The following is a 12,874-nucleotide window of genomic DNA, read 5'->3' as shown; positions in this document are numbered from 1 at the left end:
AGGACCTCATCCAGCTCTAGACTCAAGGGTTGTTGAGGGAGCTGGAGCAGGGCAGATTCTTGGACTGAGCAGTTGGCACTGAAAATGGATTGGAAGTGTTCTGACCATCTATTGAGGATGGAGATCTTGTCGCTGAGGAGGACTTCGCCGTCTGAGCTGCACAGAGGGCTTTGGACATGGGGTGAGGGGCCGTACACAGCCTTTAGTGTCTCATAAAAACCCCTGAAGTCGCCAATGTCGGTGCTAAGCTGGGTTCGTTTGGCGAAGCTAGTCCACCACTCATTTTGGATCTCCCGGAGTTTGCGCTGAAGATGGCTACATGCGAGACGGAAGGCTTGTTTTTTCTCTGGCCAGGAAGGCTTTGCAAGTGAGCCTGGTGGGCAGCTCGTTTCTTTGCCAGCAACTCCTGGATTTCCTGGTTGTTTTCGTCAAACCAGTCCTTGTTTTTCCTGGAGGAGAAGCCCAGTACCTCTTCAGTGGAGATTGTAGTATGGCCGTTTTCAGCTGATCCCAGAGGGTTTCAAGAGACGTGTCCGTGAGGCAGTTTGCATCCTCGAGCTTATCTTGGAGGTTTGCCTGGAAGTTTCCTCTCACTACGTCTGACTGCATGTTTCCAACATTGAACCTCTTTCTGGGGGCTCCACTGTTTTTTAACTTTGGCTTGAAGTGAAGGTTGAGCTTGCAGCGAACAAGCCGATGGTCAGTGTGGCATTCTGCGCTCGGCATGACCCTGGTGTGGAGCACATCTCATTTGTCTCTTCCTCGCACCAGAACATAGTCCAGGAGGTGCCAGTGTTTGGATCGGGGATGCATCCAGGTAGTCTTCAGGCTGTCTCTCTGCTGGAAAAGGGTGTTAGTAATGACAAGACGCCTTTCTGCGCGAGTTCCAACAGGAGGCGCCCGTTGTCATTGCACTTGCCGACGCCATGCTTGCCAAGGATTCCTGGCCAGGTTTCTGAGTCTTTGCCGACGCGAGCGTTGAAGTCGCCAATGATGACAACCTTGTCGGATGTAGGGGTGCGTTGGATGAGGTTGCGCAGATCAGTGTAGAACTTGTCCTTTTCTGCTGGTTCCGCCTGAAGGGTTGGAGCATAGACACTGATGAGAGTGATGCGTCGCTTGTTTTGAAGGGGGAGTCGCATGGACGTGATCCGGTCAGAGTGGCCTGTCGGGAGGTTTTCGAGTTTGGAGGCAATGGAGTTCTTGACCATGAAACCAACACCAGATAGGCGTCACTCAGCCTGAGGCTTGCCAGTCCAGTAGAGTGTGTAGCCCGCGCCGTGTTCTTGGAGGCTGACTACATCTGCAAGGCGGACTTCGCTGAGAGCGGCTATGTCGATATCGAGTCTGAGAAGTTCATGTGCGATGAAGGCAGACCGACGTTCGGGTCGGTGGCTGTCAGCCTTGTAAGCATGGTTGTGATGTTCCAGCATGCTAGCTTGAGTTTGTGTGCATCTTTTGGGGGGGAGGACGTGGACCTGTCCTCGGGCCTGCGCAAAGGAGCTTTTAGGTGGAGTGCAGTGTGTGCGGTACTGGCTCCACCCTTTACACCCATGGTTCGTATGCTGTGGACCCGAGGACCCGCTGCCTCCCGGGGGCCCGAGGTCCTGTTGCTGCCGCCGCCGGAGGGCCGAGGACCCGCTGCCGCCCGGGGGGGTGGGGAGCCCAAGGTCCTGCCTGAGTCCGCCTGAGGTAACGGCCGTATTGCGGGGAGAGACAGCCAGCCGAGACCGGGCCTGCATGCACCACTGCCCGAGCACCGAACGCAGGCCGCCGTCACCAGGCAAACCCCGGCAGCCCGCACAGCCTGACCGTTGGCAGCCGAGCCCCGGGCCGGGAGCGGTCAATGAGAACTCTTTAGTGTATTTCAGAGTTTAATACACAGCTCAAAAACCAATAGTCTAAATACTAACAACTGTGAACTCCATTGCAGAGTTCTCTCCAGTCTTAAAAAAAAATTTCTACTCGAACTTTTCTTTCGGATCCTCAACCAATGCTGCATCCCCTTTATTCGGCCGCGGCAGGAGTAAACGCACACAGGCCGATTCCAGGGCGCACCACTCCATAACTCTGGACAGCGGTCGCATATCTCCAGAAATGGTTCGACCTAAAAGGGGAGGCAGGCCTCTTCAACCCGGTTAAGCAACCTGCATAGGAGAAGGTCACTCTGATATAAAGCCTACGATCCAAGGACCTCGCTGCCATGTCCCAGCTTGTTTGGCCACGGCACACGAACCATGGGCAAGGTATAATCCCTGCATATTACCATATATTCCCAATTGTATAAAATGGTTTATAATATGATCCACTGAGTGTCTCAGCAGCTAATTGACTATGTTTAAATACAGCTTGGACATTTTAAAATTCAGCTTTTCTCCGTTATTTTCTTTTGTAGAGCACAGAGCAAGTGACAGCATTTTGTCGTGGTCTTCATGAATTAAGCCCGCTTAATATGTCATCACAACCTTTGGAATCTTTACCACTTCAACTAACTTCTCGACAACTGACTGATGCAGATAAACTGCGCAAGGTGATTTGTGAACTGGTGGAAACAGAACAAACATATGTAAAGGTGAGAGCACAGGAGAAAACTAGTAATTAGAATCCAGACTTTCATGACATTTGGCTCATTCTCAGGAAAATGTCATTGACAGAGACATTGGGCTTCTGAGTGAACTTGTTGCCTGGTTTGTTTGTTCCCCTTAATGTGCAAAATGGCAGATGTTGACATAATAATGAGGCTGTATAATTGGAATTAATGTCTGAGATTCAGGGAAACCAAAAATTAGAGAGGACTCTGCCACGAATTGTCATTCAACAACTCGAGTTATTTTATGTAAGGACAATCATATTCTCCTCTCATGCCTTCCAGTTTAAGACAGCCTTCTAATTATGTTTGGGCTATTACATGAAAAACAGCCGCCTGTATTGGATATTGGAATGTGAAAGCTATTCCTAGAACTATATCCCAGGATGCATAACTGCTTCAACAGTGGATATTTTGACATTTTTAATTTCTGTCGTGCTTAAAATCAACAACAGTGCATATTCATTGACTCAGAACAGCGAGAAAAATGCCATTAGTTTCAGGGTAGAGCACCAGAGTGAGTTTAAATGTAATCGACATGGAGTCCAAAGTACATGAACATTACATTTTCCCATTTTTGGTAACCCCCACCCTGATATGGTTCCACTGTTTCCATATCTTCTTTTCCTGTTCCCATTCTTACTTTATTCTCAAATCTTCACCTTCCATCCCAGTGGCCTCCTCCCCTATCTGCGGCTCCACCTCTCCAACCTGTTGTTCAATATCCTCTTGGCCCATTTCCAATCCCGCACCCCCATTGTTATGCTTAGTATCTCTCTTGCCCACTCTAGTCTTGATAAAGGTCCCTGACTCAAAACATGGGGTGACCATTTCACTCCTTGAATGTTGCCGGACCCACTGAGTCCCTCAGTTTCTCATTGTTTACATACAATAAAACCATCTTGCAGTAATTCAGCTTTTAGATGATAAATCAAAACAGAAGGTAGGAAAAGAGTTTTGTAAGGTCGATTTTTCTTGAGAAAAGAAAGCAGAGTGATGACATAACTAACAGGTCTTTCAAATTATGACTATTGTGACATTTCAGTGAATAGAAAAGATACTTGTCCATCAGTTGCTTAAATATATGAGGAAGCCAAGAATTTAGAGATACACTAAGATTTACGTGGAGAAACACAGAAGAATTTAATAGAGCATACTGTAAATGTTGGCGAGACAGAATAACCTATTTCTGTGCGATAATCCTTAGCCATTTATTTAAATAAAATGATTGTGAATGAATCATGGTCTGTACAATTCATCAACTGCATATTTATTCCACAAGCCTTTTTAAAAAATTTTGTACTAGTTTGTGATTTGTCTTAAAATCAACAAGTATTTTAATCATAAACATTTTATATGAGGTGTTTCTATTCACAGGGGCATGCTGAATTTCCAATTGTATTCTGTTTGAAATGAATGTATAAAACATATTTGAAAGAGCTATTTGAAAAAATGCAAAAGTGCGATTTATCTTTGAATAATGCATTAACCATATAACCATTTACGGAGCGGAAACAGGCCATGTTGGCCTTTCGAGTCCGCACCAGTTCACTTGATCTATTAATTACTACATTTACAACCTTAAAAAAATAAATTACAATCATTCTGGCTTCATTTTGTTTGAACCAAAGCCTGGATTTGTGAAGAAATCATATCAAGTACATGATCTGTAGAAATAGGCTTTTGTTTTCACTGTGAAAGGATGTAACACTATTTCTTGTACATTTGCCTAATGTCTTCTGTTTTGTTGACAGGATCTGAATTGCCTCTTGGAGAGATATTTAAAACCACTGCAGAAGGAAATTTTTCTCACTCAAGATGAGGTAACATTTTTCACGCAAGAATTCTGATAAAATATTCAATCATTGGTTATTTAATTTTTGAACAAAATTTTTGTTTGCTCATTATGTTTCAGCTTGATGTGCTTTTTGGAAACTTGAGGGAAATGGTTCAGTTCCAAGTAGAATTCTTGAAAACGCTAGAAGATGGTGTAAAACTTGTTTCTGATCTTGAAAAATTGGAAACAGTTAACCAGTTCAAGGTAAGGCCGTTTCAAAGTTGTAAGATCTGAATCCATTTCTCCTGCACACTTCAATTTTCTCTTGTCTTTTATTCCCATTGCACATTAAATTATTTTTTTGCTCTAAAATAAAGTGAAAATAATCTATAAGAAAGCAGATGTGAAAAACCCAAAGTCCAAGGAATGAGGCAGACTTCCTTTATTATTTTCATCTTTTAAAATTATTTCTTGCCATCACCTGCAGGGGAGACCAGAGCTATAACTACAACATCATCTGTATGGCTCTTACATTTTGTTTTGAAACATCTTCCATGTTATCAAACTCTTTCATACTTAAGAGTCCTATTATCTCTTATGGATAATAAAGGATCTGGCTATTCACCAGCATCTGATATCATTCCGAGAAACTTTTTACACCACCTCCAACATTTCAAATTATGGAGAATAAAATCATCACATTCAAGTGGGACTATGAAGACCTTGACCATTGATGTGTCCCAACACTGTATGTCAATATGCCAATAAATACGTCTCTGACACTGATCATTATTAAGCTCTGTCCAGCAGCACTAGAAATGAAACGTAGCAGTCCCAGCAATGTGAGGATGGCAAAATTGTGACAATTAGTACACAACTAGCCACCTCTTCTCCTGATTGCTCTGTCTGCCTTTGTTTAGGTGAAAGGGAACCATCATTGGCATAGCAGTGCAAACACCAAGACTCAGAGATTATTAGCTAAGAGAATGCCATAGTTAGAGCAGAGGAGTGCAGAAGTTTATGTAATTCAATAAGCCTATGTTCAAGGGTTATAGAAACAGAAAATATTGAAAATATCCAGCCTATTGTCAAAGGCTGTGACAAGAGAAACAATGTTTTAATAGCCTTTCATCAGGATCCAAAGGGTTAGAGATGTAACAGGCTGAGTAAAGATTTTTTTGCACTACCATTCTGCCTCACCCACAGGAAAAAGAATCTCAGGGTTGTATGTAATGTCATGTATTTACTCTTGACAATAAATCTGAAATCTTGAGATTATTGTGATTGTAGTAACTTCTCTTAGAAGGAAGAGAGAGAGAGAAAATATGAATTAAAGGAGTAACAAACTTGCACTTGTATGTAATTTAAAATGTGGAAATAATTCCCAGTGTGTTTCACAATGACAAGTAATAAAAACAAAGCTGAGCATGATGCAGCAAAGGTTACCAAAAGCATGGCTGAAAAGAACATTTTAGGCACAGAAATTTAGTGAAGATGTTTCAGGGAATAAGCAGGGCAGCTCAATGTGGGGAATGTGAGTCCTTACAGAAGGCTTTTTATGAATGATTTTGAGTGGGGGAATGAATGTCAATGTACAGGGAGAGTTACATTATGTAATTTATTTTAATATCTAACAATCTATTGATCTATTCCTTGAATATATTCAACAACTGACTGTTCAGACTTGTGGATAGAGAATTTCAAAGGTTAATTAATGACTAGGTGCAGAAAGTCCCCTTTCTCTTATCCCTGAAGGTCAAATATTGAGTGTGAGACTGTCCATCTGGCTCAGGATCCTCTCACCCAAAGCATCAACCATGTTAAAATATAGGAATTGGAAAATATTTAATTGAGATCACTTCTTGGCTGCTTAATATCTCCTCATATTATAATGCACTCATCAACATCCCTCCTCCCCATCCCAGGAAACAATCTAGAAAAACTTAATTGCAAACATTTCCTTTCTTGGTAGGGAGTCCCATCCTGTTCACAATTTTGCAGATGTTGTTACACCAGGACTTGTCCTATTGTAGTCTTTACAGTCCTCTTGTAATAAAGGCCACTGTATTTGACTCATAATAATTTTCAATGATGAGTATAAAAGGACAACCAGGTCCTTCCAAACACCAACACTTTTTAATTCAACAAATTTTAAAAAAATGTTATTTCTCTACCAGTGAATGACTTCACATTTTTCTGGATTATGTTTCAGTGTGCCATGGATTCACCCATCAGTTAGCTGTGGTTCTCAACCTTTTTCTTTCCACTCACATTCCACTTTAAGTATTCCCTATGCCATAGGTGCTCTGTGATTTGTAAGGGATTGCTTAAGGTGGTATGTGAGTGGAAAGAAAGTTTGTAAAGCACTGTTTTAATCGTACCTAATTGACTTGTTATGTGCGCCATTTCATAACTCCAAAGGAAATGGGCCAATGACAATTTTTCTCAAGCAAAATATTTCAGTAACAATTGGGACTAGAGCAGTGGTTCTCAGCCATTTTTCCCCACCCACATACTACCTTAAGCAATCCCTTACCCATCACAGAGCACCGATGACATAGGAATTACTTAAAGTGGTATGTGAGTGGAAAGGAAAAGGTTGAGAACCACTGAGTTAGCCTGTCCATATCACAAAAAATTTCTGTATCCTCTTCATAACCGCCACTCCCACCCACCTTTGTGTCATCTACAAAGTTGGCTATATTACGCACGTAGTGTTCATTGAAATCATTAATATCAATTGTGAATGGCTGGATCCACAGCTTTTTCCTTGAGTACCTCACTAGTTACAACATTCTAAACTGGAAACAGCCATGTTTAAGGGGAGTGAAACACTAAAGTTTGTAGATGCTGTGATTGTAATAAAAACACGCAGAAATGCTGGAGGGACTCAGCAAGTCTCATGGCATCCATAGGAGGTAAATATATATTACCAACATTTCAGATCTGAAGCCATCTTCAAGATCAAGCCCTGTTTAAACCTACTTTGTTTTCTGTCCATTGAGCAATCCCCAGTCCCATGGACTTTAATTTTGTTTAATCTCTTTTGTGGGGCCTTATTGAGAGCCATGACACAATTCAACTACAGAAGAATCTGTTTAATGCTAATTCTGCCAGTTACAGCCTCAAAGAACTCAAACAGAATGGTCAAACATGATTTTCCCTTTCATAAATTCATGATTATCCTCAATCCTGTGATTTTTCTTTTTTTCCGTTTGAGTTTTCCTTCTACTTTCTTAATCTTGTAATTTCTCTGCTCCTGTGGTCAGCCTTGCTGGTCTAGAGTTTCCCATTTTCTTTCTCCTTTTTTAAATAAGATCATGGCTGATCTGATGATAGGCTAATTTCCACCAACCTGCTTTTTTTCTCCCCCACATCCCTTAATTCCCCTGCAATCTAAACAATCTATCTAACCTAATCTTAAATATATTTACTGAGGTAGCCTCCACTGCTTTAATGATCAGAGAAATCCATAGATTCACCACTCTCTGGAAAATCAGTTCCTCCTCATCTCTGTCCTAAATCTACTACATTGAATCTTGAGGCTATGTCCCCTAGTTGTAGTCTCATCTACCAGTGAAAAGAACTTACCTACTTCTATCTTACCTATGCCTTTTGAAATTTTGTACATTTCTATAAGATTCCCTCTCATTCTTCTGAATTCTAGTGAGTACAGCTGTAGACAACTCGATGTCTCCTCATAGACTATCCCCTCATCTCTGGAATAAATATGATGACTCTACACTGCCTCCAAAGCCAGTACATCCTTCCTCAATTAAGGAGACCAGAACTCCATTCAGGTGTGGCCATACCAGTACCCTATACAGTTGAAGCATAACCTCCCTGCTCCTAAATTAATTCCCTCTAGCAATGAAGACCAACATTCCATTTGCCTTCTTGATAGCATGCTGCACCTGCAAACCAACCTCCTGTGATTCATGCACATGCACTCCCAAATCCTTCTGCAGGGCAGCATGCTGCATTCACTTTTCCATTTAAATAATATTCTGATCTTCCATTTTTCCTCCAAAGTGGATAACCTCACATTTGCCAACATTGTACATCTGCCAGACCCTTACCCAATAAACCTATCTATATATCTCAGCAGATTCTTCGTATTCTCTGCACAATTTGCTTTTCAAATCAATTTAGTGACTTCTTGTTTAATACTCTGTCAATTCTTATTTCCCAAGACAATTTTATTGTGTCAGGAAGATTTTCAGTCTTTTCTCATACTGAATTCTCTGCTGAATTCCAAATCTTTTCCAATAAGATTTTTTGAAGTTATAAGCCATTTCTTTTGATCTAATACTGTCTTTAACACTTGTAAACAATATTAATTCTTTCAATGTCAACTTACCATATTATTTATTTACTTTTCCTTTTACAGAAAGTACTTTTCTCATTGGGTGGCTCATTCCTGTACTATGCTGATCGCTTCAAGTTGTACAGTGCATTCTGTGCAAGCCATACAAAAGTGCCCAAAGTCCTTGTTAAAGGTAATCACCCTACAGCAGGAAGCGTTGGCGTGAAATTAAAAGAGAATATAGGAAAGTAAGGGGGGGGATATTTAAATCAGATTAAAGCAAATAAAATCAAAGAATATCTTTGCCAGTCCTGTACATACGTAATAAACAAGAGGACAATCAAGAATGTTGGTAATGAAGATAAAAGGATAAGCTGTGTGTGTATTGGTGGACCATATGTGTATTGAACATTTTGCACCAGTTTTCCCAAAACACTGAAGTTTGCAGATCCTGTGACTGTAGTAAAAACACAGAAATTCTGGAGGAACTCAGCAGGTCTTGAAGCATCCATAGGAGGTAAAGATGTATTACCAACATTTTGGGCCCAACCCCTTCCTCAAGGCATCTTTGAGGGAGAAGATGTCCATAATTGGGGGTGGATAATCTTGGTTGCAGAAGTGAATTCAGAGACATAGCTGATGGAAGAAGAGTTCAGCATCATGATGTGTGCAGAACTTGTTGAGTTGTGAGCAAATGGGATGAAGGTGAGGCCTCTGCTGAGGACAAAGTGTTCCATCTCCAAGAGAAGTTCAGAGGAGATCATGAAGACCAAACAGAAGTTGGAGGAGGGTCAATGGAAGGGATCAGGATGGAGGGTAGGAAGGATCCAAGGTAGTGAGGGGAAGGGTTGGGAAAGTCAGACCAGTGCGGGGGATGTTGCGGAGGAGGAAGGGTGAGAGGGTTCAGAGATAAAGAGTTCACAATGGAGGCGTGGTCCTGGAGGCTGCCAGACCAGGGTGAGGGTTCACATCAGAGGTGAAGTCTTTGGGCCACTCGGGTCAGGGTGAGAGTTTGGGTCAGAGACTTGGTCCTATAAGACACTAGGGCCAGGGTCGGAGTTGCAACAAAGACTCGGTCCTATAGGTCACCGGAGCCAAGGTGGGAGATAGCAATGGAGATTTGATCCCATAGGTCGCTGGGGCAAAGGTGGAGACCTTGAAGAAGGTCTCAGGCACGAAACATTGGTAATGTACATCTATATCTCCTACGGACGCTGTGAGACCTACAAAGTTCCTCCAGCATTTCTGCGATTATCCTAAAAGAGGGGCAGTGCTGATGATGCTCCAAAATAATGCAATACATCCACACAGTAAAAGTGCAAATATTTAAAAGTATGTATATTTAAAAATAGGTAAATAGCCAGGACTGGATGAAATATATTAAAACCACACAATCAGGAATTCAGCCAGTCTCGCAACGTCCATAGGAGGAAACTGGTGAAATAGATGTTAATACCATCCACTTGGAGGGTGCCCAGAAGGAAGATGAGGTGTTGTTCCTCCAGTTTGCGGGTGATGCTGCTGTGGTCTGACGTACTGATCTCGATCTGGCCGAAGCCAGACGTCAACTCTCAGACACTTCCTCTTACTTGCCCCTCCAACAGAACTCCACCAAAACTTATCAAACCACTGTATTATGCACTGTCTCTGAACTCATCACTGCCAATCATCGCTCTAGCACAGCCTCCAACCTTATTGTTTCCCAACCCCACATTGCCTGTTTCTACCTCCTATCTAAGATCCACAAACCCAGTTGTCCCAGCAGGCAGTCCCATCTTGCCTGCGTGCTCCTGCCCATTGCATTGGTATCTGCTTACCTTGACTCCATTTGTGTGCCCACTTACATCCAGATCACTTCACATGCCCTCCATCACTTCAACAACTTCCAATTTCCTGAACTCCAATCAATCACCTTATGTTTACCCTGGACATCCAATCACTATGCACCACCATTTCCCAAACAGGCCTCAAAGCCCTTAGTTTTTTTCTGGACAGTAGATCAAACCCATCCCCCTCCACTACCACCCTCCTCCGGCTGGCATAACTTGTCTTCACCCTCAATAACTTTTCCTTTGACTCATCCCACTTTTTCCAGGTCAAAGGGGTAGCCATGGTATCCCCATGGGTCCCAGCTATACCTGCCTTTGTGTTGGCTACGTGGAGAAATCCATGCTACAAATCTACACAGGCTCAGCCCCTCCATTCTTCCTCTACCACATCAACAACTATTTTGGTGTGGGCTCATGCACCCACGATGAGCTTGTTGATTTCATCTACTTTGCTGCCATCTTCTACCTTGACCTCAAATTCACTTGGTCCATCTCGAGCAACACCCTCCCTTTCCTCAATCTCTCTGTCTCCATTTCAGGAGACAAACTTGACAGACATCTATCTTACCTATGCCTTTTGAAATTTTGTACATTTCTATAAGATTTCCTCTCATTCTTCTGAATTCTAGTGAGTACAGCTGTAGACAACTCGATGTCTCCTCATAGACTATCCCCTCATCTCTGGAATAAACATGATGAACCTCCTCTACACTGCCTCCAAAGCCAGCACATCCTTCCTCAATTAAGGAAACCAGAACTCCATTCAGTACTTGGCCATACCAGTACCCTGTACAGTTGAAGCATAACCTCCCTGCTCTTAAATTCATTCCCTCTAGAAATGAAGACCAACATTCCATTTGCCTTCTTGATAGCACGCTACACCTGCAAACCCACAAACTCCCACAGCTCTCTCAACTACACCCTGTCCCCTGTAAGGATTCCATTCTCTCAATTCCTCTGTATCTGACACATCTGCACCCAGGACGAAGCCTTCCATGTCAGATTATCAGAGATGTTCTCCTTGTTCAAACAGTGTGGCATCCCCTCTACCACCACCAACTCAGCCCTCACCCCATTTCCTCCATTACTAGCATATCTGCCCTAGCCTCCTTCACATGCACCAAGGACAGAATTCCCTTTGTCCTCACCTACCACTCCACCATCCTCTGGACCAACATATTGTCCTCTGCCATTTTTGCCACCTACTCCGTGATCACACTGCCAGACACTATTCTCTTTTCCTCCCCTCTCTGCCTTCTGCAGGGACTGCTCCCTCCGTGACTCCCTTGTCTTTTCCTCCCTCCCCACCAATCGTCCCCTTGGCACCTACCCCTGTGACTGTAGGAAATGCTCCACTTGCACCCACATGTACTCCCTCACCACCATTTGGGGCACAAAACAGTCCTTTCAAGTCTCTCCATTGTCTCATGCACTGCCAGACAGAGACCACCACAAATTGGAGGAACAACACCTTATCTTCCTACTAAGCACCCTCCAACCAGATGGCATTAACTAACTTCAGTTTCTGTTATACCCCCTGACCCACCCCCCATTCTTCTTCCCCCTGTTGCCTTTCCCCCATCACTGCCTCTTGCCCCTTTTCCCTCTATCTCCTTTCAGAGAGCCCAAATCAATTCTCACCTTTCCTCCTATCATATCCAATTAACACCTTTGGTTGGTATGGATTCCTCCCCGTGCCATAGAGTTGGTGATTGCAGTGCATTTGCTTTTACTTCATTCACATTTACTTCAACCCCAGTGTCTGCAGACTTTTATGTTTTACTTGCAGTGCTTTTGAAGTTGTCTCTTTGGATTTTGACAGGCTTGTCAACAAAGGTAAAATTGCGTGGATTTTAAAGCTCCATAACAAACAATAGGTCAATAGGTTATGGTTGCTTTGTTTTTATTGGAGGTCTATTGCCAGTGGCTTTACAATGGGCACTGTGCTAAGTTCTTCACTTTTTATAATATGTTAGTAAGGAAATTTTATAAATTTAGACATAGAGCATAGTAACAGGCTATTTTGCCCCACGAATCCGTGCCTCCCAATTACACCCAATTAACTACATCCCCGGTACATTTTGAACAGTGGGAGGAAACGGGAGCCCCCAGGGAAAACCCATGCAGACACAAGGAAAATGTACAAACTCCTTACAGACAACGTGAGATTTGAACCCCGGTCCTCAATGCTGGTGCTGTAAAAGCATTGCACTAACTGCTACGCTAACCATGCCACCTTGAAGAAAGCCTTAAAGGGCAGGAAGATACAGATGATCAGAATGTTTGGGCAAAAATATGGCAAATGAAATTTAATCCAGAGATGTGTGAGGTATTGCATTTGGAGAAGAGCAACAGTAGTGAGAATGCAGATGAGA

At 42.8% G+C, this 12,874-nt stretch overlaps 1 protein-coding gene across 17 annotated transcripts in view; it reads left to right on the top strand.

The window, feature by feature from the left end:
- LOC138738906 (rho guanine nucleotide exchange factor TIAM1-like) overlaps positions 1–12,874 on the top strand; it is a 273,989-nt gene that overhangs the window by 210,884 nt on the left and 50,231 nt on the right. For all 17 annotated transcript variants that reach the window (XM_069890079.1, XM_069890072.1, XM_069890074.1 and 14 more), the window contains 4 exons: positions 2,396–2,572; positions 4,342–4,410; positions 4,503–4,628; positions 8,755–8,863. In XM_069890079.1, the coding sequence (XP_069746180.1) occupies positions 2,396–2,572; positions 4,342–4,410; positions 4,503–4,628; positions 8,755–8,863 (481 nt within the window). The remainder of the gene's footprint in view (positions 1–2,395; positions 2,573–4,341; positions 4,411–4,502; positions 4,629–8,754; positions 8,864–12,874) is intronic.

This window comes from Narcine bancroftii, chromosome 7, assembly GCF_036971445.1.
Source record: "Narcine bancroftii isolate sNarBan1 chromosome 7, sNarBan1.hap1, whole genome shotgun sequence".
Lineage (NCBI taxonomy): Eukaryota > Metazoa > Chordata > Chondrichthyes > Torpediniformes > Narcinidae > Narcine > Narcine bancroftii.
This window is presented reverse-complemented; position numbering and strand designations above follow the sequence as displayed.